The sequence below is a fragment of the Rhinolophus hipposideros genome (assembly GCF_964194185.1).
Source record: "Rhinolophus hipposideros genome assembly, chromosome: 16".
Lineage (NCBI taxonomy): Eukaryota > Metazoa > Chordata > Mammalia > Chiroptera > Rhinolophidae > Rhinolophus > Rhinolophus hipposideros.
The window spans coordinates 36,674,643-36,701,936 of record NC_138062.1 but is presented as its reverse complement, the minus strand read 5'-3'; the positions used below and the strand labels follow the sequence as shown (position 1 = coordinate 36,701,936).

The 27,294-nt window shown below is 37.3% G+C and overlaps 1 protein-coding gene and 1 pseudogene across 6 annotated transcripts in view; both read left to right on the top strand.

The window, feature by feature from the left end:
• The first annotated feature begins 8,250 nt into the window (after nt 1-8,250).
• Nucleotides 8,251-27,294, top strand: part of PALLD (palladin, cytoskeletal associated protein) — a 375,682-nt gene continuing 356,638 nt past the window's right edge. For 2 of the 5 annotated variants that reach the window (XM_081075484.1, XM_081075481.1), the window contains exons 1-2: nt 8,267-8,388; nt 25,145-26,113. In XM_081075484.1, the coding sequence (XP_080931610.1) occupies nt 25,221-26,113 (893 nt within the window). In that variant the 5' untranslated portion in view covers nt 8,267-8,388; nt 25,145-25,220. Of the gene's footprint in view, nt 8,389-25,144; nt 26,114-27,294 lie in introns of all 5 variants that reach the window. The other 3 variants (XM_081075483.1, XM_081075482.1, XM_081075474.1) reach the window with 3 other exon arrangements.
• On the top strand, nt 18,477-19,146 carry LOC308509086 (iron-sulfur cluster assembly 1 homolog, mitochondrial-like; annotated as a pseudogene). Its single transcript has 2 exons — nt 18,477-18,741; nt 18,953-19,146. The product of its transcript is annotated as an iron-sulfur cluster assembly 1 homolog, mitochondrial-like (transcript).

Genomic DNA, 27,294 nt, shown 5'->3' with positions numbered 1-27,294 from the left:
AATTAAGTCGAGATAGTTTAACAATTTTTAGGATGCTAATGTCAACACCATTTCTTTGAAAAGCTTACTCTATTCATATTCATTTAGGTTTCAGTTGTGTAATCACGAGCACAATATTCCATTTTTAAATCATAAATACACACGGTATTAAGATATGCATATGCTGTCTCTATCGAAAATTCCCCATAAATGTTGTAAATAATCTGTTCAGCTTTTCTCCTGCAGAAAGGCTTTCTTAAGAAACGATACAGTCCTGTGAAACTACAGTCACAGTCACAGAAGTCACATGACAGCACTGACTGTGTCTGCAATATTTCTGTCACAGGCTTTTTCAACACCTGTTGATCAGTCAATCAGAGGAAACCTCGGGGGCTGAAGATATGCCAGCTCTGTGAAAATTCCTTCCCAAAATAGCAATAGCTGAGCAAATTGCTAGGCCAACAGAAGTAGATGATGGACAGAACTTGGGATTTTGTGGGGCACAGCAACTGTCTTCAATGGTTGGCATTTTTTCAATGTACAAATCCTTCTTTGGTCCAACAGCTGATTTCCTCCTTTACCATATTCTTCCTTCATTTCTGTTTTCCCAGGGAGTGACAGCACATCTTTCCACGTTAGACTTCCTTTGGTCAGCAGCTTCTGAAATTATTATACAGCTGTCCCTAGTTGTTTGGCAGTGACCACTCCACTTTCAAGTTTGATATTCTCTCACAAGTATCTCTATGAGGCGTGTAAAATGCTAACTTTCATAAAAAGAAAAGGCTGTGAGTTTTGATTTAGGTCAAATAAGTCGTGAAGCCATTTTTAAATATCTAATTATTTTGGTAGATTTGCCTTTACCTTCTAATGGAAAAACAAAAATGGCCTCATTCAGTTTAGTAACATCCTCATATATTTTTTTAATAGTATACGAAGTCCATTAACACTTTCAGCCATGAAAAGATTCTTAAGTTTTTTAAAGTTACTTTCAAACTGTAAAAAGTATTGGTTTTCTTCCTATTTCCCTTAGGATAATATAATGAGCTCTTTTCTGTGCTAATGTAAGCACTGGAAAAATCTCTTTTTATGACCACTTCAAAATTCCATGCATTTTCTAAGCTGTTCCATGATTTGTATTTAAGTTGCTTCAATTCTTTGCTATTATAAACAATGTGAATTTGAAGATGTTTTTCATAAAGCTTTTTCTGTAGTAAGTATCATGTCCTCAGAACAGATCTAGAATAGAGTGGGTCAAAGGATATGACATTTTAAAGTTAGCCAGATGAAGATGAAGGCTCATATGCACAAGAGGTCCACTTGTAAATGGATCTGGTGATTTGCAAATTAGCAGGCACGAGAGCTGACCCACAGCAGCAGAAACTCTGTTTAATAAATTTAAAAATCAATGAAGTTTATTTTCAGTTCTCTGACCTGACACATACTGAAATCAAAATTTCTTTCTTTATTCTCTATTTTATAACCAAAGAACTTCAAAAAAAAAAAAGTAGGTAGAGAGTAACTTTCTCAATTAAGAAAAGATTTTAAAAAGGTTAAAATGACTTTAGGCTGATTGTGTGATTATTAATTAATTAATTAATTAATTAATTTTGCTGCATTTTTTTTGATGGTAAGTACAATGCAAGCACAACAAATTTCAAACACAAAAAGGAAAAGAAAAAAATTGAAAGTTTCTTTTAATCTTACCTTCCAGATATAATAATTAGTATACAGTGTGCTCATTTTACTTAGCAGTGCACTGGGGATATCTTTTCCACATTACTTCTTGTTACACTGTATTAGGAAGTACATTTTTAAAATTATTACTGTTAACAAGGACAAGTAGAAGGAGCAACAAGAGTGATAATCAAGATAATCTCTGATGCCATTTTTACCCTCTAATACCATTTTTTAAAGTAGCAATAAAACATGTACATTGGAGTAAATTCTCCCATTCACCCCTATTCACAATCCCTGTCAGAGTGCATTTTCTCTCCCAGATTAACTACTGTTACCTTCCAGGGAAACTACATTTTTTTATCCGTATGTCAGGAAAAAGAGAGAGATTAGAGACACAGATTACGACATATAGATATAATTATACATACATACTTGTACACTGTGGACAATTGGGTTGTATCAAAGTTATAAATTTGGATTAATTAACATCCAAAAATCTAATACTTAACTTGCCATATTAATAAGTCAAAAGAGTAAAGCTATATGGCTATCTCTGTAGATCATTAATGAGTATTTGGACAAAAGTTAACATCTGCTCTGAATTTCCATCTTTGTGGGATGGGAAGAGAATGGTTCTATCCTAGCATCATACATTTATTCTCCTTTTAATATCCTCTTGACTCCTATTCACTACTATTTTTTCCAGATTTTATATTACTATTCAAAGTAGCAGTCTGCACTTTTCCCTCTTTATTAAATCTGATATCCATGTTTTTCTGTCTTTGTAAAGAAACGTTAATTTTGCTTAAATTCAATAAAATCTGCTTTTGAAATTAATGTTACTGGCTTTTAAGCCCAGAAGAACAAAACTTCTCTACATTGGGGCCCGATAAGCCGAATTGAAAATGGGATAATTTCTGATCAAGGATCATAATACCTAACTGTGCTCAAATACATACATACATATATATATATATGTATGTATATATATATATATGTATATATATATACATATATATATATATACACATATATATAAATGGATTATGGAATCTATTCACAGAAAACCTCAACTCTACTTTTATTGCTTTTGTGATAAAATTATTTTTTTCTATTAATTGTTGTGCATATACAGAAATTGGCCAACATCTCAAGCAGCAAAAGCATGTGATCTCAAGACCACCCAGAGGCTTGGGCTACAAATATACAAGAGATTCAACCCCAGTCCCTAAAATATAACTCATGAGGGACAAATCTGAAGTTTACCGCTACCTACAGGTAGACATACCAGTTTAATCAAACACGTCTTTGGGGCATAGCTTATTCTCTCACAAGTCTTCAAGTCAGATACACAGGAAAAGGAAGAAGCAGGAAGACTGGCTGTGGTTTGACGGATGCTTATTCTCAGATGGGAAAATGTGTGAAATAATATTTATTGTTTTAAGACACTAATTTTTTAAATTTTTTTTTATAAATGATTTGAGAGGTGGAGCAGGTTCACATGTCATGTGTAAGAAGAAGAAGAGAGATGAAAGCAGGTCAAAGAACTAATATGCTGCAGTGTGGAGTAAATAGACAAATAGATGCTAACACCACCCAAGATACAAGATACTGGGAGTAAAGAGAATCAAGAGCCCAACTAGATCGAAGCCTTAACTGAAAATTGTGGATGGAGGATACATGGCTCAAATGTAAACACGTAAAAGGGCAGAAATTTTTATATGTGGAAGTAATCAGTTGGAAGATGAACTGAAATCCAGAGAAGGGGTCACTGATCTCACTTCCCAATTTGGATGCACAGAAATGGGCTCTAGGGGTAATTATCAAAATGCAAACTATGTTATTGTCCATGCACTAATTTTACCTTTAATATCAATTAAACGTTGTTATAATAACTTAAGAACCTTGGCCAAGAATCTTTCCAAAGGAAAAGAACTTCTGTTTTCCAGATTCTTATATTTTTAGAAACAAGCATGATTTGCTGCACTGCTCACAATATACAAGAAAAGTCACATTTCTTTATCTTTTTGAATAAAATTATATCTAGCTTTCAGGTCTCTCTTGGGACCACAGGCTATCTTTTTTTCTTTTTCCTTTTTTTTTCTTCTTACAGATTTATCATTCCCCTGGTGTTACAGCATGATTTAAGAACCGGGCATCCCAGAAAAATGTGGCAGAGGTCTCCCTCTGGTCAGTCCAACGTGATCGCCACTGAGATTGTGGGGTTTATTGTTCTAGCTCCAATGGCCTGTTAGAAAGTAGAGTCATCCACCTCTTTCAGTGCAGCTCCCAAGATCATGATACTTAATGTTCAGTGTCTAGACATGTATGCCCAGACCCTGCTCAGTGTCATGACCCGCCACAGAACTCAGCACCCCTCTGTCCTTCCTGGTCCTGAGAACCCGACTCTACTCTCTCCCAGGCTAGAACCAGTATCTTCTCCTAGAAACACCAGCCCTCATGTCCCTGAGATAATCTAACAATATTATTTCAATCACTCATATAAATCAATAGGTCACCTTGACTGATCAATGTCACATTCTATTTTTAACTTTTCTATAAAAATGTGTGATTTTTTTCTTATAACAAGGGAACACTAAACACACTAAAACTTGAATATACGTCCTGGAAAGAGGAAGGGAAAATGTGTTTTAATTCATTTGTGAGTGACTCAACAACAAGAAAAAATGAGTCACTAATTTATCAATAACTCATCAGAATTAATTTTGTTCTTCTGTACAGAGAACATTTATTGGATTGCATAGCCATTTTTTTTTATCTAGAAACTGCAAGAATATGTATCTTCCTGGTAATGTTTTCATAAGAGAAAAATATCAGCATGAGTGTGCATGTCCTCAACACACAATTTAGATGGGGTTGTAAATGAACCTGGAATTTACACAAATTATTGCCTGGCTGCAGTTTGGTCTCGGGGGGCAAGGGGGAACTTGATAGCTTCCACATAATTTACCATTAATACAACAATAAAATCTGTTAAAACATTGAGATGATAGTTGGGTTATATGGTTAGCATCCATTTATCTTAAAATTAATAATAACATTGTTATTAATGTATTCATCATATGTGTGGCATTTTTAACCACTTGCCTACTTAATCTCAGCATTTCGTTCCATAACTAAGATAATATCAGGGAGAGATTACAACACTTTCATTCCTATAACATCTCCCAGTTTGCCTTAGGACACAACAGAGGTTTTTGATTATTTTTGATTATGACATTTTCAAACACAAAAAGTACAGATATTAGTGTAACAGACACCCACAATACAAGATGTGTCAAACATTACTATTTTTCCATATTCTCATCATTATTAGTTTTTAGAAATATAGCACTAGATAGTTGAAGGCCCTATTCCCTTTTCTGATCCAGCTCCCAGAAATTTCCTCCAGTGCCTCATCCTTTCCGTCTTCTGTATCCTGTGTCCCTGACACTGGAGACTGTCTGTTTTAAATTTTCCAGAAAATAAACTTCCCAACTTCTCTAGGCATGAGCAGGGAGAGTCCCCTGGCTATCTAAAATGGCAATGGGGCAGTATAGGTTTCAACTGCTTCTTAGGGATTCTTTCAACCAATTCCCTATTTTCACCTCCTGCCTCACTCCTAGCAATATCCAGTGTAGCCAATTAAAATTATTTTCAAGGAGTGGCTATGTGCCTTCAATTCCTGAACCCCTCTGTGATACTGGAAGGAGAATCATTTACTTCTCATTGGCTTCTCCTTCTGCAGGCATTTAAGTTTTCTAATTTAGTGAGACCACTCTTCAACTGTCTTCTTCCCCAATTTCTGAACTTTTGTTTTTTTACTCTTATCTTAGGGTTTTTGTTTATTTGTTTAGGAAGAAGACATAAAACACGTGTTTTGTCAACCATAGGGTTTTTTCCCCCATTAGTATCAATTTTAAAACATATTTATCAGAATTATATGGAATCATAAAAAATTCCCAAATAGTCAAAGAAATACTGAGAAAAAAGAGCAAGTCCAGAAGCATCACATTCTCTGACTTCAATTTATTCTATAAAGTGACAATAATCAAAACAGAAAGGTATTAGCAGAAAAACAGACACACAGACCAATGGAATAGAATTGAGAACCCAGAAATAAACATACATATATATGGGAAGGTAATTTTCTACAAAGGAACCAAACACATACAATGGAGAAAAGAAAGCCCCTCCAATAAATGTGCTGGGAAAATTGGAAAGCCACGTGCAGAAGAATGAAATTAGACTGCCATCTGTCACCATATACCAAAATTAACTCAAAATGGATCAGACCTAAATGTAAGACCTGAAACAATAAATTGCATAGAAGAAAGCAGAGCTACTAAACTTATTGACCTTGAGTTTAAGTGAGGATATTATGAATTTGACCTCAAAGGCAAGGGAAGTAAAGGCAAAATAAATGAATGGGACTGTATCAAGCTAAAACGCTTCTGCACAGCAAAAGAAACCATCAACAAAACAAAGAAACAACCATCCAAAGGGGAAAAGACCATTTCAAACAACACCGCTGATAAGTGTCTAATATCCAAAATATATAAAGAACTCATACAACTCAAGAACCAGAAAACAAAGAATCAAATTAAAAAAATGGGCAGAGGACCTCTACAGACACTTCTCCCAAGAAGACATACAAACAACCAACAGATATATGACAAGATGCTCAACTTCACTAGCTCTTAGGGAAATGCAAATCAAAACTCTAATGAGATAAATACCACTTCATGGCTGTTAGAATGGCTATTGTCAACAAGACAAGTAATAACAACTTTTGGAGAGGCTGTGGAGAAAAAGAAACCCTCTACACTGCTGTTGGGAATGTAAATTGGTACAACTACTATGGAAACAGTATGGAGAGTCCTCAAAAAATTAAGAATAGAATTACCATATGACCCAGCAATCCCTCTTCTGGGTATCTACCCCAAAAATCTGAAAACATTTATCCATAAAGCTATATGCACCTCTATGTTCACTGCAGCATTATTCACAGTGGCCAAGACATGGAAACCGAAGCATCCTTCATTTGATGATTTATCCAATCATCTTTATCCAGTAGACAATTGGATAAAGAAGATGTGGTACATATATACAATATTACTTGGCCATAAGAAAAGATGAAATACTGCCATGTCTGACAGCATGGATAAATCTTGAGATTATCATGCTATACGAAATAAATCAGACAGAAAAAGTAGAGAACCATATGATTTCACTCATATGTGGGATATAAAATTGAAAGCAACAAAAGAACAAGCCAAAGAAACAAACAAAGACTCATAGACACAGACAACAGTTTAGTGGTTATCAAAAGGTAATGGGGGTGGGAAGTGGTAGAAGAGGATAAAGAGGGTCAAATATATGATAATAGAAGGAGAATTGACTTTGGGTGGTGAACACCCAATGTCACATGTAGATGATATATTACAAAAATGTACACTTGAAACCTATATAATTTTACTAACCAATATCACCCCCATAAATTTAATAAAAATTAAAAATAAATAAATAAAACATGTATTAATGAGCATAATGGCTGAAACAGCCCAAAAAGTATCTAGTTTCAAGAAACAGCATTTCTAAATGATCAGTTTTGCTTGTAAAGTACAAGAGCAGACTTTCATAAGTGTTCCACCATCAGAAAAAACTTCTTCAAAGAAGAAACTGGATCAACTATAATAGTATTATCCAGACAAAGGAGGACTCAGCACTTCATTTCCAAATAAACTTAACTAGGAAGTTGTGGGCGATTATTTTCTGCCCCTTAGATTTGGCTCTGCTACCTGACCATGGAACAGAATAGCTTTCTGTTCTTGTTATTGCTACTTGTTATTTGGAAATTTGAAATGTTAAGAGTATGTTACAGTGAGATTCTACAGAATAAGAAAATGGCTTGAAAACATTTTTTTTAAATTGTCCTGAACAATTTTTTTACATGTCCTGAACAATTTCATTCAACATTTATTTCTTCAACAGATATTTATTTGGATGCTCATGATGTGCTACGCGTTGGGCTAAGAACTCAATGTTGCAATGTGTATAAAATTCATTCCCTGTATGTTTATATCTATTTAATCCTACTATAAACTATGTCTTTAATACTAACCATAGTCATAAAATGATTGTTAATGAACAACTTGAAGAGAACAGTGGACTCTCCATTCAATTTGGTGGTTAAATTTTTAAATAGTTACTGGATTTATTATTTTAGGATAATCTACTATATGACGAAAAGTTAAATGTACTGAGCAGAAGATTATAGTAAGAAAAGCATTCCTTATGAGTCTCATTTTTTCTCCTTTTAATTAATAAAGAATATGTTAAAAAGAAAGGTAATGATTTTCAGTCACAAGGTCAGGATGTAGGAAAACATATGTAAATTCTATGTTTATTAGCTCTAAAAAACAAAATTCTTTCTACACTAAGTGCCTTTAATTTCTAAGAACCCAGCCCTCAGACCTGGGGTTGCCTCCCAGTTCACTGCTGGAATTCCTGATGGTGGCAGTCTGAGGAAACATGAGTTCAGTTACCAAATATAGTAGAGTGGAGTAAGAGGACAGATACGATTCTGAGGCCACAGTTGCCTCAAAGTGACCACAGACCAAGCAGCCTTTAATGAATAGACGAGGCCAACCTCTGCTCCCCCAGAAAAGAAATGCTCATCTGAAATCCATCACCTTTGTGGAGTCTTCAAAGTAAGCACGGATTGAAAAGGTCTGTAAGATGTACCTTGATATACTAACTAAACAGCAAGGCAACATTTGTTAAATTTGTTTTTAAAGTTAAAAATATAATAGTAGTTTGACTTAAGATATAATACTAGTTAGAAGATGCCTTGATTTTTCTTTTATTTGGAGAAGAAAAGTAATGGGAATTTTGTCATCTTTCCAAAAACAGAGAATATGTAAGATTCTGCAGGCCTTATTTCTACCTGTGCTGTAGGTACAGGTACAAGATTATCTGCAGGCCTTATTTCTACCTGTGCTGTCAGATAACTCCATTTTCTATTATAATCTTAAGTATGCTAAATTGGTGCTATCAATTCCAAAAGGGTTAAACATAGTTATTGAACCAACTTTTGTCAAGATTGTGTATGTGCTTTGTTTTACAGAAAATAAGGTAGTTAATTCACCCATACTTGTGCTAAATATTGATGGCCTAAATGATATACTTTAGGTTTTAGTAACATTTTAAGTTATTATTATACTTTCGAAGGATTTAAAAAATCTGTTGAGATAGTAAAAGCAGACATCTTAAATTATATGTATGCATAAAGTTTATACATATATATATATATATATATATATATATATATATATATATATATATATATATATATGACAGCTTACTAAGGGAAACTACAGTCCAATCAAATTTAAACATCACAGAATAATTTTATAACGTGTTGTTTTAAGTTATAAACGAAATTGTCTTGGATCCAATACATGAGGATAACACAAAATTATTTCAGGCTCGTATTACTTTTTAAGAATTGCTGAAAATACTAGTTGCCTTTTATTATGAATAATGTGACCACATACAAAGACCACTGCCTGACATTATACTACTCAATCATGTATGTGCAGAAGTTAAATCCTTATTACATGATAAAGGTACTTTCCAATAGGTTTTCCTCAAAGAAAGGACTCAGATGCTCACCTCAATTATTCAGATTTTAAAAATCAGTCTATTTGACAAATAACTGCTAACAGTAGACAAGGCTTAAGAGATTTATCAAGCCAATAATTTCTCTGTAAATATATGATTACATATTCCTAGAATACAAATTAGTCCTCTCGTATTCTCGTGTCTGATATGGATTAGGGTCTGTATCCTGGGGATTCTATGTCAGTTCTCTGTCTGAGCTTCTGTGTTTTATTGCTAAACCTCAATATGGTAGTGGTCCTATAGCGTACTTCACAACGGAATAAGTATCTAGATAACACTGGACAATTACAATCACTTAGATTTCTTTACCTCATTTTCTAAAAATGTAGAGGGGAAACGTTAGTCAAGTTTCAAAATAAAGCTGACCCATTCTTAAAGAGATACCAACCGAAAACTTCCAGGCTAAGACAAGGGCCTCCACTTCATTAAGAATATGCATGTGGAGGATATCAAAGGGTATTGTGATAACTGAGTTCCAGTCAGGAATTTAGGCCATCTAGAGTTCATGGTTGTGTCTCAGTGACAATTCCAGCAAAGAAAACAAAGATTGAGAAAAACAGCTCTGACCATAATTTGCAACTATTAAATTATGTTAGAAAATACGGAAACATATTTGGTAAATACATTTGGAATTTAGATGAGAGGAATGAAGTCCTGAATAAATATAATGGCAGTGGAAATGGATGATTTAGAAGTAAATTCCAGATATTTACAACTGATTCAATATGGTAAGAAAAGATGATAATACGAAGAAGACACCAGGGATAACTGAAAACACTCTCTCTATAATGCTATTATGATCATTCAGAATGCTCAGCATTATAAGCATTCAGTATTATGTAATGCTATTATGAGCATTCAGTGAACTATTATATTGTGCCTCTGAAATTGAGATTAATATACTACTTGGGGCTATTTTTAACTGTAGAATAAATACGACATATCTTCCTGCAATGACAATTCACTTCAAGACAAAGAAAGTAGAAATCCACATGTATTATTAAGAAATAGATTATAAAATTGTTGTGCACTTTTTTGCATCAAATAAGATTTTATGTTTTTTTCATATTTGACTTTTGTTCTATAGCACCCTTGATGAAAATGAACATTACCCCCCAAAAAATAAATAAATAAAGGTTGGAGGGAAGGAAGGAAGGAAGTCAATTTAGGAGATACAAACCAACTTTAACATTTCATGAAGCAGTTTCTTTCGGGAGAACTGTCAAAATAGGGTGAACGGCAGGAAGCTTTTATTGGATTAAAAATAAAGAGCAAGGAAGAGAAAATTAGAAAATATATGATTGGCTTGGGCCAGAGTGTCCACCTTGTTTGGGGTGAGAAGGAAAATACAACTCGAGCCTAGACGGCTTGGTATTTGGGGGTTGGCTGACTGGATAGACTGTGTTGCTGCTGGTCAAGCAGAGCATTTCCAGGGACACAGAACTATGTAAGCTTCAGTTTGCTGATGTGGCACTCTGGGCAAGAGGAGCTCTATATTGTGCCTACAAAATTACTTCAGCAGAAGAAATTTAGTCTGGAGACTGCCTGCCTGTGATTCACAAATAAGAGGAAAAAAAGTTTCAGAGTTTTCAACTTTGGCTTTTATAGTTTAGGCTTTATTTTAAAATATTTTCAGTATTGAATCTTTGTACCCACAGTTTTTTTAAATTACTTTTTTAGTAATTGCTTAAATATAAAAATAAAAAATAAATAAAAAGACTAAATTTAAATGTTAAAATCACTCACGATTTTTACTTTTTTCCAAGAATGTGAGATAAGGAACAAAAGATTCTCCTAAATGTCCCACCCTTCAACCATATCCCTACCTAAGCCCTACCACAAAGGAAACAAGCATTAATTGTTTCGTGCAGGTTCTTCCAACCTTTTTCATGTATTTCTGTCTAACCATATATACATTTTAAATGCCTATTGGAACACCACTGTCTGGACTCTCTAAATTGCCTGGCCTATATAGTATGGCATATTGTGGGATTCTTGGTGCCTGTCCGAAAGTATTTTTCTAATATCAAACACTTTGTCTTTAAAAACTGTAGTAACTTGCCAAGGTCTCTGGCAAAGTAGTCCATAAACAGATTGCAAACGTTCTCCCCTTATCTAAATTCTTAAGGTAAATAATCTTAATATTCCCAATGGGAAAAGAAAACTTTGTGGTTAAATGCAGGTTGAAACTCTATGTCTACAATTCCCTGATGGTTCAACTTTGGCCAAATAACTGAACATTTTTATGTTGTAGTTTCAGTAATAGAAATAATGAAAAATTATACCTACCCCATCAATTATACTGAGGACCAAATGGTTTACTATAGGACAGCAGGCAATTCACTGTTCAGAAGCTGCTGTGTGGTAAATCCTCAGGGAGGCGAGCTTTTATTGTTTGTAACTGAATTTCCTTTTGTATTAGACTCTCCTATTACTCATGAATATGCCTTGTCTTCCCCAAGTTCCTCCAAAGTCAGGGAAATATTGTACCTTTCAACAGCTTATCGTGCCTTGCTTCATGGGGATCCAGGAATGTCCCAAAGTATTTTTTGATGGACAAATTGAAGATTATCCTGGATATCATAGATCTGGTTTTCAGATCATTATCCATCTGAAGTCAGCAACTCTCAAAACAAATGTTATTCATAATTTCTAAATGTGTCTATCTTTTCTATTATTTATATGTTCACACATGTATGTGAATTTTATACGTTTCATGTATATTACGTATTCAGGAACTCAAAAATAAATGTTTTCCTGAATACTAGAATAGTAATGCCAAGACAATTGAGGATAAAAATGTTTATGTCAGAATGGGTAATATACACATCCAAATATAAACTACGAAAACTTACGTGTTCTATATTTCATAGCAGACCATGAGTCCAACAAAATTTGGATGATATTAACTTATGGAGAAGTTGCGAGCCATAAAATTACAATTAGAAATAATGTATAAATTAAGTGGCATAGAATTCCTTGAAAACCAACGAAGTACGCACAGTATTTTAACAAAATAGTTGACTATGAAAGTTTACATTTGAAAGCAGTATTTGCTTGGGATAAGCAAAGATGCTGACAAGATGCCTAATGAAGTTCAAGGTGGAAAGGAATCTGTAATGCTTCACATTATTTGCTGACCCTCCCAAACCTTCGCTTCACCAAATGTTTGCTTAGGATTAAGAGTTTGCAGGGAATACAGTCAATAATATAATAACTGTACAGTGACAGATGGTTACTAGACTTACCAGGGTGAATACATTATAAGGTATATAAATATCAAATCTATTAATTTTATACCTAAGATTAATATAATATTTTGTGTCAACTATAAGTTAAGTATTTTAAAAAGATTGAGTCTGGCATTATGCATAAATGTCAAACTTCATTGCCAAACTTGCCTTCAGAACATCATGAGGACACCTGCAGCTTCCTCCATGATACAATTTGAGAGAACCTAAAGCAGCGTAGAATTCTTAATATCAAATACCAGGTGTATTTCTCTCCATCACCTGCCACGATCCAGACACTGTGCCAAGCACGACCCATACAAAGATTGTTGGTTGCAGCTCTTGCTTTCAAGGTGTTCCAGTCTAACAAAGAAAGCGTTCTCTAAACTCATATTTATAATTCAACAAGATGAATGCTATTAGGTTGGTGCAAAAGTAATTGCAGTTTTTGCAATTATTTTAAAAATTTTAATCCACAATTATTTTGCACCAACCTAATATCATAAAATGACATGCAAAGTGTCATGTTCGGAAGAAGGAGCTGATTATACTGACTAGGGAATCATAGAAAGCACCCAAAAGAAGTGAAATTAAGTAAAGTTTTCAAGGATGAACTGGGATTTGAAACACAGAAACAAAAGGGAAGGGCCAAAGGAACAGCATGTGCAAAGGCCTGGAGTCATGAAAGAACACGGACTATTGAAGAAATGGTGAGTAAGCCAGTTAGGCATGACTGCAACATGTTTCAGAGTGACAATGGAGCATAAGGCTGGAGAGCATCAGTGCAAACTGTCCAGAGGCACACAGATAACCTGTATATCATACTTTGGACCTTCTCTTATCAGCCAGGGGTACCAATGGGGAAAAAAAGTACCAAAGGACTGATATGACCAAATTTGTAAATATGATTCTTCCTACCATCTTTGATCTTTTATAGCAGTTTGTTTAAACTATTTTAATATCAATCATCATGTTCCTCTTTTTGTTTCAGTCATTTTTACTCTTGGCTAATATAATACCTCTAAATCCCTCCTACTGGATTGTAAAACCATTAAAGGAAACAAACCATGCCTGGCTCATCTTTACCCTCCTTGGAGCTTCCTTTGTGCACAGTGATAAAACAGTTGTTTAATTAATTTAGAGTTCCACTTGCCATTCCAGGAAAGGGAAGTGGAAAAAAGAAAGAGTGACCATAAAATGAGCAGGGCCAAATAAGAGCCATTTCTCCTATGGTGAAGGAGCTAGAACTACACAAAGTCTAAGAAATTAGAAAATAGTTGTGGCTTATGGGGGTTTCAGGGGAAGGAAAAATTAAGCTAAATTATTAATGATGGAGATGATGAAGAAAACACAAAGGAGAAAAAGACTAAAAAAGGCACTTCCAGGCAATTCAAATTCCTTAAGAGAAGAGGATAGAGGCGGGGGGCAGAAAAGATTTAAAGGTGTAAGAGAAGAGTTTATTCCTCAAAATTTCAAAATCTTTCAATTCTACTTGCTAAACTGGAATATTTTAATGTTTTTTGGCATTTACCTAACTTCCTCTTTACTCTTTAAAAGCTGCATAATTAGTTCTTTTAAGTATATTTCATTTCTGTGTCTATCACACCAGCATAGAATTACCAAAAGCACTGTTTAAAATAAAACATGAAATCTCAAGGAAATAATGGAAATATTTGCAGTTGTATTTCTTTTGATTATGACCTTTTTATTTTGGAGTGTTGACTGACATGTACATCTCTGAAGCATAATTTTCCAGTGAAAATTGGGCCACCCGGAAATCTCCCTTGTTCATCCACAGTGAATGAGCATTTTCCCTAAATGATAGGCATGTTCTAGCAGCAATAACTGGGTTTGCAAATTAAACCCAAACCATATATGCCATAAAGCTATTATTTTATTTTTCACCATGCAAGCAGTTTTTAAGCTACACCTAATCCTGACAACTGGATCCTGTCAGATGGCGCCTCTTTAAAAACAAAATATAAGTTAATAAGCAGGTTATTTAATCTGCTTCCGGCAAACACTCCCTATTAAAAAAACAAAAAAAAACTGAAAATCATTTCATCATTCAGAACTTTCCTTTAAGCTGCCTCATATTTTTTTGTGAAATCTTAAAACTTATTATTTGGTGTTCACTTTGCACTAAATATAATGAAATTAGTAGCAGAGTTCTGATTGTGGATGCAGTTTTATTAATCTGATATATTGCTTAAGATACTATAAAATAATGTAGTAAAGTCTATGGTTAAGATCAGAATCTCTGGCGTCATCTGGCTTTAATTCTTGGCTCTTTTACATTCGGTGCCTTAGTTTCCTTCTTTCTAAACTGGGTATGTGATGAGCATTTTAGATGGAATAATCTACATAATGGCTCTTGGTACAATGCCTACCTCATGGTAAACTGTCCATTGTTAGCCATTATGTTTATCACGATCATCAGTATTAGTGCTTATGTGTGTTATATGAGTTCATTAGGAAGCTGATGTTCGATAGCAGAGCTTGGCAAACGTTTTCTGTAAAAATCTGGATAAATATTTTAGGCTTTGTCAATCATACCATCTCTGTGCAGCTAAACTCTGACGGTATTCTACAAAAACAGTCAAAGATAGTAACACGGCCACACTCTAAATGCAATCAGCAGTCAAAAGGCTCTGCCTCTAAAATGATCCATTCAGCCATGTCACTATCTTAATGCATCCTTCCAGATCTCTACTCATCCTTATACTATTCTTTTGTTTTCCCTGGGTCTTTATTTCCTTAATCTTTTTATGTTCAAATGCTTACCCATGAACTCCAATCCAGTATAGATTTAGAATCCATCCCTGTCTTGCCAATATTCTCAACGACCTTGCCCACTTCCCTTCCATCTTACCTGGGTGTCAAAACCTGGATCGTGTAACTCCACATCTTCATCTGGACAGCTGAGCTCTGGTGGAGAGAATTGTGCCATCACACAGATTAATGACACCATAAATACATTACATCTAACTTCAACTAAGCCCTTACCTTTGCCCATAAATACTTCTTAAGGAAATTTCTCCCTCTCTATAACAGCTATTTGAAATCCTCTCCTGTCTTCATAAAATTCCAAATGTGCAGAAGTCTCAAGACAAGAGCTCCCCTTTCGGTAACAAATTTATCCAGATTCTCATTTTTTTTCTCTCTCATACACACACACACACACACACACACACACACACACACACACACACAAATACTTTATTACTTCTTTCTTTTGACAATGGAAGAACTGTCCCCTTCCAACCTGAAGCCATTTAAATTATAATAACCCATTTCACCTCACATCCTGGGAGACCTGGTGTACATATAATCCCCACTTTCTAACATGGATCTTATGCTTCTTCTCCACTGACTAATTCTATTGGCATCAAAACATATTCCTGTGGCCCATCCTAACAAATAAAAAACCTCACTAGATTCCATACTTTTGTCTAGCTACACTCCCTCTCCTCCTTTCTATAAATTTCTCCAGAGTCAACTGTACTTGGAATCTACAGTTCCTTTTCTTCCATAATTTCTCAACATATCTGGAATCTGATTTACATCTCTGTCACACACGCTGAAATTGCTGTTGCCAATTGTGCTAAATTCCTCAGTTGTTGAGTCCAAAGGGTACCCTCTCTTTCGTGGGACATTTCTTAGCCTGCTTTTATGACAGCCCACTCTCCTGGTTTCCCTCCAACTCCCTAAAGGAATCTTTCTTTTCTCTCTCTTGACGGCCTTATCCACTCCCACAGTATGTTGCCACCCGTGGGCTAATAATTCCCGGTCCAGCTCTGCTTTCCTTTCTCTGGACTCTGGACTACTATCTCAAATTGCCTTTTAGACATCAGCACCAGAAGTCCCAGCGTCCTCTCAGATGCAAAAAGTGCAAATCAAAATGAAACTTTTTTTCCCTCCAAACTTGTTTCCCTAGTTGTGTCATGTGAATCCCACTGTGTGATTACGAAGTCTATGATCCTGCCTCTGCATGATGTCTTCATTTAATCCATCGTCAATCTCTGTCATTTCTCTCTTCTATTGGTTCAGTCCACTGTTTTGTATCTTAACGTCACTTGTTCACATCTCCATCATCTCTTTTTATCTACTATCGATTGGGTTTCTTAGTAGCAAGTAACAGAAATACTCTTTGGTCAACTTGAGCACAAAGAGCTTTATTGATAAGAGCAGTGGCAACTCACAGAATGAAGCCCAGAGTCTGTGCTGGAGACAAGTCAACAGTCAGAACTGTGCCAGAAAAAGGCTCGTGTGTGGCTATCCCTTCTGCCACAGTTGAACAGTCTACAACACGGCTTCCATCTCCAACCCTGCATATCCCTCTGCACAACCACCACAGAACATTCCATGCTGCTGTCTCTAAAGCCACTATCAGTGGCTAGCTATCAGAATGGCTTTGCCATGGCCCTGCTTCAAAGTCCAAGACAGATGTATCTAATTGTCAAGTCTAGGCTATATGCCAAGACTTGTGCCCAGGCTCCAAGGCACTGGGAAAGCAAATATTTGGAGATTTCACATCACATTATGACAAGGAAACTCAGTTTCTGAGGCTCATAACATGAGGAATTACTCAAAACTAAGAAGGAGATTCAGATAATGGACAACCAAAAATAAAACAATGATAAACACACACAACCTCTAGAATACTACAAAGGTCCTCTCACTGACTTTTTTCTTTCATCTTGCTTCATCTTCCCCTGACTCTGTCCTAAACCCAGGCTGCAATCAGTCATATTACTAAATTGAAACTCTGGGGTATTTCTCACATACTTACTTGACAGTCTTCTTTTGTCTCCCAACTGCCCATAAGATAAAACTCAAGCTCTTCACATGACTTCAGGAGCTCTCTGAGCCCACTCCTGTTTTCTAACCTTATCTCTGGCTATCTTCCCCATCTCCAGATAGATTTCTGTTTAACTGAACCTCTATGAGTTACTTGAGTTTGCCATACCACCTCAGGTACCCAAGACTTTGTGCATGCACCACATAACAGTATTTAAATGAATGACAGACAGCATAAGCCATGGTGGTCCCATAAGTTTATAACAGAGCTGAAAAATTCCTATCACCTAGTGATGATGTAGCTGTCGTAAAGTCGGAGTGCTGTGGCATAAGGCATTACTGTTTTGTGCCCATCTCAGTCAATCAATAGCTATCAGCCAAAAATGCCTGGGGCACTCACTTAGGCCTGGGAGCTTCCTACAGACACATCCCCTTTCCAAACTAATGTTACAACTGGCCAGACCCTTGTGCTTCTTATTCCTATTGTAAGATGCTCTCACATGGTAACTATTAGAAAACTTTGAAGAAAAAAGAGTTTATTGCTTACCGGCCCTGGAGTATACAAGACACGCCAGGGGGATACAGACTATTCTTAAGTGTGGAGTGTGCTTTGAGAATGAGGGCTGTGGGGAGAGAGCCAGGAGAGCAGTTTCCAGGCTCTCATCCTTACGTGGAAAGGTGCTGGCTTAGTTATTAGATGGCCATCAGCTGTAATCAGATGGCCGTCCGCTGTGGCTGGGTGGCCATCAGCTGTTACCAGTTAGCCATTAGCCACTAATATCACTGCCATGTCTAGGCAGGCAGGTTAGTTGATTGGCAGAGAAGCGGATGGTGGATTGTGGGTCGTGTGTCTCCTTCTTCCTGTGTCTCCAACCCAACTGCCAACAAGAATATAGTGGCATGACTCCCCTATCTATGGCTCCATGGGAGTTCCTTTTTGGCTTCACCATATCCTGCGTTCTGTGTGGTAGAGCGGGAGCTGTGTCTCCGCATGACAGGGGTCTAGAATTTTGAGGGCTCACTTTTTAATGGTGAGTTTAAAACATAAACAAGAATTTAAATGGTGCCCTGTGCCAGTGCTCGTGGCATCAATGTGTCCGCTGTGTCCAGGGAGAGAGGCTGAGGCGGCTGAACTCTGGCTGGAGGCACCCAGGCCCCTGGATAACGAGGATGTCACCTTCATTATTCCTGGCCACTGTCCTGGCTGTGAGCAAGAGGAAGCGGCCACCCATCCGGGCCACCTTCACCCTGACACTTTCAGCAGTAAACAAGATAAAACTTCTTAAAGATAAGCTTCAACATGTAGGTGTGAAAGTTGGCGACTGAACCAGAGGTTGTAATGGCCTTTCTTATACTCTAGAACAGGGCTGTCCAAACTTTTTTCAAAGTTTTTCACCAAGGGCCATATGCAGTAAAATACACAAACAGCCGGGCCAATCACTCGAGGTAAAGTACGTATTGCCTCACCTGGTTTATTTAAGTAAACTAAATATTTTTTTTGAATTTGCTGCGAGCCAATTAACAATGGATTGCGGACCGCAGTTAGCCCACGGGCCGCAGTTTGGACACCCCTGCTCTAGAATATACAAAGACAAAAGCAGATTCTGATGAAGAAGTTATTCAAGATGGAGTCAGAGTATCCATCAGAAAGAAAGCACAGATAACACTTTTAACAGAAATAGACTGTGTTAAAGACAAATTATCCAGTGAGTTTGTGTTCAGTAACCCAAACATCAAAGGAATGTGTGGCTGTGGAGAAAGCTTTACTATTTGACCCCTCAGGACTACTCTGACAGAAACTGCCAGGAAAGCCTGTGGAAGCCCTGGGCGTACTGATGAAACCATGTAACTGTCACATGCTTAAGGTTTTTAATGCATGGCTGCCGTATAAGGAAAATAAAGTGATGCATTTTGAAAATGAAGCCAGCATGTTATATTCCAGAAGAAGTGATATTTACATTCTTTCAGGGGACAGAGAATGAGAAGCCTTCACTCTCTTTGGTTTATTTTTCTGAGTTGTAAAGAAGGAAAACAAAGTCCTAGCCTGCACTGAATTATTTTACATCCTTTCTGTTAGAACCAGTTTCGTGGAAGCTGCCTGCTTGAGAGGATTTCAGGAAACACATTCTTAGTAGGTGTCCTGCACTCCATGGATCTCTGTTGAATGGCTTCAGTGTGTATCTCCAGACCACATTGATGGTTCTTAAAATTCAGAGGCAGAAAGTCCTGACGGCTGATGTGACATGGTGGTACATTGTTTTTCTAACCAAACTTAGTATGCCTTTCTACATTTTTATCCACAATGTCATCGTCAGACACCTCATTTGCTTATCCTTTATTAGCACCAGCCATTAGATGAAAGTATCAAACAAAGATTTCCTTGAACTGCTGTGCAGAGTGGTTTTGAATGATGGCATCAAAAGAATTCTTAACTCACCATTTTCCATCCACTTCTTTTGCCACCCTAAACTTCTGCTCAAGGTGGAGTCTCAAGCTGACTTAGATCCTTTTATTTGAAAGGCCTCTTACAAGCCATTTATTTAGCCAACCCCTCAGTTCTATACCCGAGGAAGCAAAACCCTGGCGAAATCGAAGGGCTTGTGTCCACCCCCACACTGAAGAGTGGGGACTACTCACGTCTCTCCCTCTATGCAGATGACATGCCAGCCTGGTGCTCTGAGGCAGGCAGTGAAGGTAAATTGTAGGGTCTGGCTTCTCTATCTGGTTGACATTTCAATAAGATTTCTGTGTAATTTGATGGAGATCACGTTTTTATTTTATTGTGATAAAGAATCTTGTTTTAAAACCCATTTATATGAATTACCATGATGTTTCTTTGGAACTGTGAAATAATGGCTTATACTAGTAGAGAAGATGTTGTAGCAACCCAGAAATACCATTTTGGAAAGTAGTAGTAATTGTGAAGCAGAACATAGGGGCCTTTTCCTAAAATTCCCAATCTGTATACACTTTTTGGATCCAAAGTCCAGTTGCTAAAAATTTTAAACTTAATATTTTAACTTAACATTTTTGTCACCAACTTTTCTTTAATAGTGTTCCTTTAGTCATTTAATTACTGATTTTCCTGACTTTGACATACTAAGTGTTTTATAAGAGGATATATACGCTCTTTTTGAAAGGTGATTTTTATGAAGTAGATGAGTTCCTTGATGTTTGTTATAATTACTAAAATACCTGACACAAATCGCACCACAACCTAGAGCAGTAGCTTTATGCTGATCAGTTTGTATTAATATAGTTGTCAAACCACTTATAATCTGTGCAATACTGAATGTGTGTAGAGACGAAATTGTCAATTAAGAAATGTGGCTTCTAAAAAAAAACAAAAAACAAACAAAAAAATGTGGCTTCTTTGGGATCATGAAAAGAGAGAGAGAGAGAGAGAGAGAGAGAGAGAGAGAGAGAGAGAGAGAGAGAGAGGAAGGAAGGAAGGAAGGAAGGAAGGAAGGAAGGAAGGAAGGAAGGAAGGAAGGAAGGAAGGAAGAAAGAATTTAAAGTACAAGGAAGAGAAAAATAGAAGCAGCCCACATGTCAGCCAATATCTAAAAGAAAGGAGCTTCAGTGGGGGGAGGTCCCTGGCTCTTTACTAGTCTTGTGGCTGGTAATGTGTTTATTTCAGATAGCCCTTGTTGAAGCAGATGCCTCTTTGTAAAGGATGCCTCTTTGAAGTGGACACCTCAGCAATCAAACTTGATTCAGGCACTTGGATTACAGAAAGAAAAACCAACTCTCAGGGCTTACACTATAATTACTCACATGTTAGTGGTGCCACTGGTGTCCAAAAAGCTACTGTGCTATATAAAAGCTCAGCACATACATGGACATGAGCACACTATAACAACTAGGTTTCTGTCAGTGCAATCCATGATGTTCTCACAAGGACAAAATCACCCAGTACATGTCTCAGAATGTATTCCTGTTGTTCAGCAGCGTGTGACTGTCTACACCAGGGGTGTCCAAACTGCGGCCCACAGGCCAACTGCGGCCCATGGTCCATTGTTAATTGGCCTGAGCAAATTCCAAAAATATATTTAGTTTACTTAAATAAACCAGGTGAGGCAATACGTACTTCACCTCGAGTGAGTGGCCCGGCTGTTTGTGTATTTTACCGCATATGGCCCTTGGTGAAAAACGTTGAAAAAAGTTTGGACACCCCTGGTGTACATTGTTGCCAATATCTCTTTACCCACCTGACTCTTCCTCATTCTTTATATATCAGCCTTTAGGCGTCATCTCTGCCACAAAACTACCTGAGCCTAACCTGTTGTCCCTTCTAGATGCTAACATAGCACTTTATTCTTCTCTCATGATAGCACTTGGTACACTAAATTATATATGCTTATTACTTATTTGTATCCTTTTTAGACTATTAAATTCAACGAGGGTAGAACCCTTGTCTTATTCAAAATCATATTTCAGTGCCTAGCACGCAGCTTCGCCTATCATAGATATTCTATAAATACACTTTGAATGGGGAATTCTCTTCTATGCAGTACAGCTATTCTAGAGTCTGTTTCAAAACTTAGTCATTTCAAGAATCAAAGGTTTGGTTTCCAACATCTACATGGATTTGCAGCTTAGCCTTCTCCAGGTGTGGTTGGCAAAATGTTCTCCAATCTCTCTCAGCACTGAGTTCAATACAAAAAGTGAATTAGAACTAAACATATTGAAAATACACCGAATACAACTTTTCTCCATATATGGGCTATATTTAGAGAATTGTTAAGGGATTGGAATGGTTCCATCCTGGAGCACAGATAGGACAAAAGAATCAGAGTAATGTTTGGGTTGATGATGAAGGGCACACTGATGAGACCATGCTAATGGATTTGTAAGCTTTACTTGGAGAACAGTGGGAAATATAGTTTAGTAGGTAGAATAGGACTACAATGTGGAGAATCTCATAATTCAGGCTCAACAAAGTGAGTAATCTTTCTAAGAGGACATCTAAGATATAAGCATAACATTCAACTAAAGAAACATTAAAAAAAAAGAAAATAAGAAAAATTGTTAGTTTGTAGGCCATACAAAAATAGGCAGTGGGACAGCTTTGGCACAAGGACTAAAATTTGCTGACTCTTGATCCAGAGGTTCATAATGAGCCTTAGGATCTCTGATTACAAATCTTCTGTCGAGTTAGCAGCTTCTATGAATCACTGTGTCCTTTGTGGTAGCAGATTCTTGAAGCAGATTTCTGGAACCCCTCTACATAATGCTTTTTCAGACTAGAGACTTCCAGGGGTCAAAAAAATGCAAGCTGGCTCTTTTGGGTCATATGAGAGAAAATAACGTTTCACTAAATAAAACAAAAATCTCATTACTAACCAGAATCCTGAGATGGGAACCTGCTTGTAGAAAAGCAACTCAATTCTATCCTCATGAGGCATACTTACCTTCCAGAGAATGAATGTCTCACCAAGTTTACTCCTGACCCAACTTAGAAAGTTGAACATACTCACATTCAGCAATTTTCTTTGTTGACTTCCGACTCAATCTTAAGGCAAAGATCACTTCTGGTTTTCGAGACCTTCCTTTTATCATTCTATGAACAATATATAGAAGAAAAAAAGCACACTTAGAGTAACAGGAGAGTCATTGCCTCACAATATTTACTTCAAAATGCAGTGGAATTTAAATTGCTGCCCAATTATTTTCCAGATAATGAAACATTTTTTAATTTAACACTGGTAATTTCCCCATATAAACGTCAAGCACATAGTTCTCTCACGTCCTGGAAGGTTAGATAAGGCTCTTATAGCAACCAAGCTCTTTGCACTTTCCTTTGACACCTTATCCAAATTTTATATTATTTGTATATTATTTGTTTAATGTCTTCTGCACTCCACCCTCTTTACTACACCAAATGACTTTTAACTCCTTGAACATTAAGGACTATGTCATCAGTCTGGATCAAGAGTCAGCAAACTTCAGTCTCTGTGCCAAAGTCATACCACTGTCTGTTTTTGTATGGCCTGCAAAGTAAGAGTGGGTTTTTTTGTTTTGTTTTGTTTTATTTTTATTTTTTTAATTTATTAGTTTCAGGTGTACAAGACAAGGTAATACTTAGACGTTCATCATTTATATCCCTCACACTGTGAAACCCCCTCCCCCATCCACTATCCCTCCGACCTCACACCGAGCCATCACACCATTGTAAAAAATAAAAATAAAAAAGAATAATATTTTGACATATAAAATTCAAATATCAGTGTCCATATATAAATGCTATTGGCACACAGCCATGCTTATTTATTTATGCATTTCTGTGGCAGGTTTTATGTTCCAGTGGCAAATTGGAGTAATTACACCAGGGACCAAACAGCCCACAAAGTCAAAAATATTTACTACCTGGCCTTTTATGGAAAAGTTTGTCAATTCCTGGTCTATAGCATGACTGCATGTCTAGCACTTTATATGTGATTATTAACTATGTGTTAACTATTCAATGAATGAATATGAGTGCACGTGACTGGACACAAAAAAAGGATGAGACAATAAGTTTTCAAATAGTTTCTTGAAAACAAATGAAGATTGGAATCAAAACATATTTTGTGGTTATTTTTATAAGCAGGGTCAGATTTAGTAAAGAGCTACTAATCTCATAATTAATGAAATTAGAGCTTTCATGAGATGTGTAGTGGGGGCAGAAGGGAAAGAGGTTCTGAGAAGTACAGAATACCCTGCTGCACTCATAGTGCCTACTGAGATAACCATCTTAAATTATCCAGTGCTGGTTAGCGAGATACTTAATATTCACTCATAGGGCAAATATTAAATTAAGATGATAAATGATAAATACAAGTATTCTTAATGTTTCTTTCAACATATGGAACAGAGAAAACTGATTTTTTTAAAAGTACAGTTGACCCTTGAATAACACAAGGGTTATGGGAACCAACCCCTCTTCCCCATTTGGAGTCAAAAATCCACACGTAATTTTTGATTCCCCCACAACTTAATTACAGTTGGACCTTTGCATCTGGGGATTCAACCAAACATGGATGGAAAACAGTATTTTCAATCTACGATTGCAAATTAGCAATTGGGAATCTGCAATTGGGAATGCAAAAATAATTTTCTCCCATGGTTTGTTCAATCGGCGGATGTGAAACCCAAGGATAGGCTGTATTATTGAAAAAAACCCTCAGTTCAAACCTGTGTTGTTCAAGGGTCAACTGTATATATTGTTCACTGTAATGTTTCTCCTGGCTTGTTGTCGTGCAGGGGACCCTGCTCGCTGTGCCATTTGTCGTGCAGGGTGTCATGTGGGGTGTCTGGTCCCACTCCCCACATAAGAACGCAGGACACGGTAAGGCCAAAAAGGAACACCCACGGAGCCATAGATAGGGGAGTCAAACCAATATATTCTCGCTGGCGGCTGGGCTGGAGACACAGGAAGCAGGATCTACATAATCTGCCTAACAGCAGTCCGCACTTGCCAGCCACCATCTTCTTGCTAGCCTCCATTTCTTTTTCTGCTAGCGTAGCCACAGCAGTTATATTAGTGGCCAATGGCCTACGGGTTACAGCTGACGGCCAACTAGCCACAGCTGCTGGCATCTGATCACAGTTGATGGCCGTTTACTACCCGAGCCAGCACCTTTCTATGTGAGGCCGAGAGCCTGGAAACTGCTTTTTGGGGCTTTGTCCCCACACTTGTATATTAGTAGTATTATGATAATACACACACACACACACATATGTGTGTGTGCAATTCTACTAATGGCAATTCTTTCTATGTTGTCTTTCAGAACAGAAGTAAACTGATTTCCAGTGCCTCTGGCTTTCCTGTTGAAAGCAGACAGAGTGTATGAAGACTATTCAGATATGTCAGAGACTTCCTCCCATGATTCCTTCTATGATTCCCTGTCAGACATGCAGGAAGACAGCAAGAATGCTGACTTCTTCCCTGAACTATCTGCTTTTCTCAGCCAGGAAGAGATAAACAAGAGCCTTGACCTGGCCCGGAGAGCTATAGCCAACTCTGAGACAGAAGATTTTGACTCAGAAAAGGAAATTTCACAGATTTTCAACAACTCTTCTGTAAGCTTCTGTGAAAATCCTTCCCGAAAGGAGACCAAATTGTGTGAGCCAACTTCCTTGGGAAGACCTCCAGATACCAGGCCAGGAGAACAAACTGAGAGTATCTCCTCACCTGGTTCAAAGAGGAAACCTGCCATCTCACCCCTGCTTGCCAGACCCAGCTATATCCAGAGCCTCCGAAAGGCTGAAAAACGTGGTACAAAAACTCCCAACACAAGCGTCAAGTCCAAACCAGCATATCAAGGTAAGGCTGCCTCCCAGAGCCAGCTGTGCGACAAGGCGGCTAATTTCATCGAGGAGCTGACATCCATATTTAGAGAAGCAGCAAAGCCAAGAAACAGAAGCCCAAATGGGGAGTCCTCCTCACCAGACAGTGGGTACCTATCTCCTAAAAATCAGCCCTCTGCCCTGATGAGTGCCTCAGCCAGCCAGAGCCCCACCGGAGACCAGCAGGAGATGGAAGCCGAGGTCAAGTTACCTGAGGCCAGGCATTGCTACGGAGCAGACCGGGATGAGGCACTGCCGTGCAATAGCATCTCTCACCCACAGCCCCAGGATGCACTCCACTTCCCATCAGCCCCTCGATTCATCCAGAAGCTGAGGAGCCAAGAAGTGGCAGAAGGAAGCAGAGTTTGTTTGGAGTGTAGAGTCACTGGCAACCCAACTCCTCTAGTCAGGTAAGAATTTTTTATCATGAATATCAAATGATTTCTGTTGAGTGTTGGTTTTGCTTTAATGTGGGGAGAGAAGAGATTTCCTATATAGTTAGCCCTTTGGAGACTGAGGTAGTGTTCTCAAATCCCTGCAAGGCCAAAGCCTCCCAGAACTGCAAATACTAGTTGTCCCTGGTGGGATGAATCTGTTGTAATGAACCACATGATACTAAGTGGGAAGGCAAAGGACTGGACAGGCATAAAGGAGCACAAATTTGTCCTATCGGATTCCAACATCAATAACAGCCAGGGAAACTTAAAATGTGTATCTGATTTACTCAAAGTACTGTGAAAAGTGTGTGTGTAATTTGAATGTGAGTCGCTGGAGACGGCTGAAAGTGTGGCTAAAACTAGAAGTTGTCTGGCAGTACAGAGATGAAAGGCCACAGGTGGGCAGATGCGAACCACAAGAATAGCCACCCAATATATAATCTGGTCTGAGGCGTGGGCCAAATCGTCTTACGGTCACGTAAGGTGATCCCACCCACACGTCTTTGGTGTGATGCAACCAAGGAGGGAGGAACTGGTCTAACAAAGAAAGAGAAACCAAACCCAGGGTGCCACAGTTCTGTTCCTCATGCAGTCTCCGGCCACTAGAGCATGGGTACAGCAAAAACAATTAAAAATCAGGTGAGTGTGCAGTTAATTGGAGTCAGTAAACACTTGCACTACCATGTCCATTACAATTTCTAGAAATTCCTCCTCCTTAATTGCAGAGTTTATACTTTCTGTGCAGAAGGTTAAGAGAAGTGAGCCTGGAGTCAGACTCTAGGGTTTCCAATCATGGCTCCACCTTTTCCCAACTGTGACACCTAGGCAAGTTACTTTGTGACCCAGTTTCTTCATCATAACAATCATAACAATACCTACCTCATTCAATTTTATGAGTAAATGAAACAATATGTGACAAACATAAAATAGTATCTAGCACCTAGTGACTGCTGCATTAGTATCACATATGATTTTTATTATTTCTTGTTTCTTGATTTCATATACCAAAATGAAAATAACATTTCAAATTAGGGTTTGATTGTAAAAAAAAAACCGTTCGTTCATTTATTTTGAAAGTTTTGCTTTTATTAATCAAGAGTGTTTTGCCTAAATTACGTAAATATTAAAAAGTAAATTCAAAATTATGAAATTTG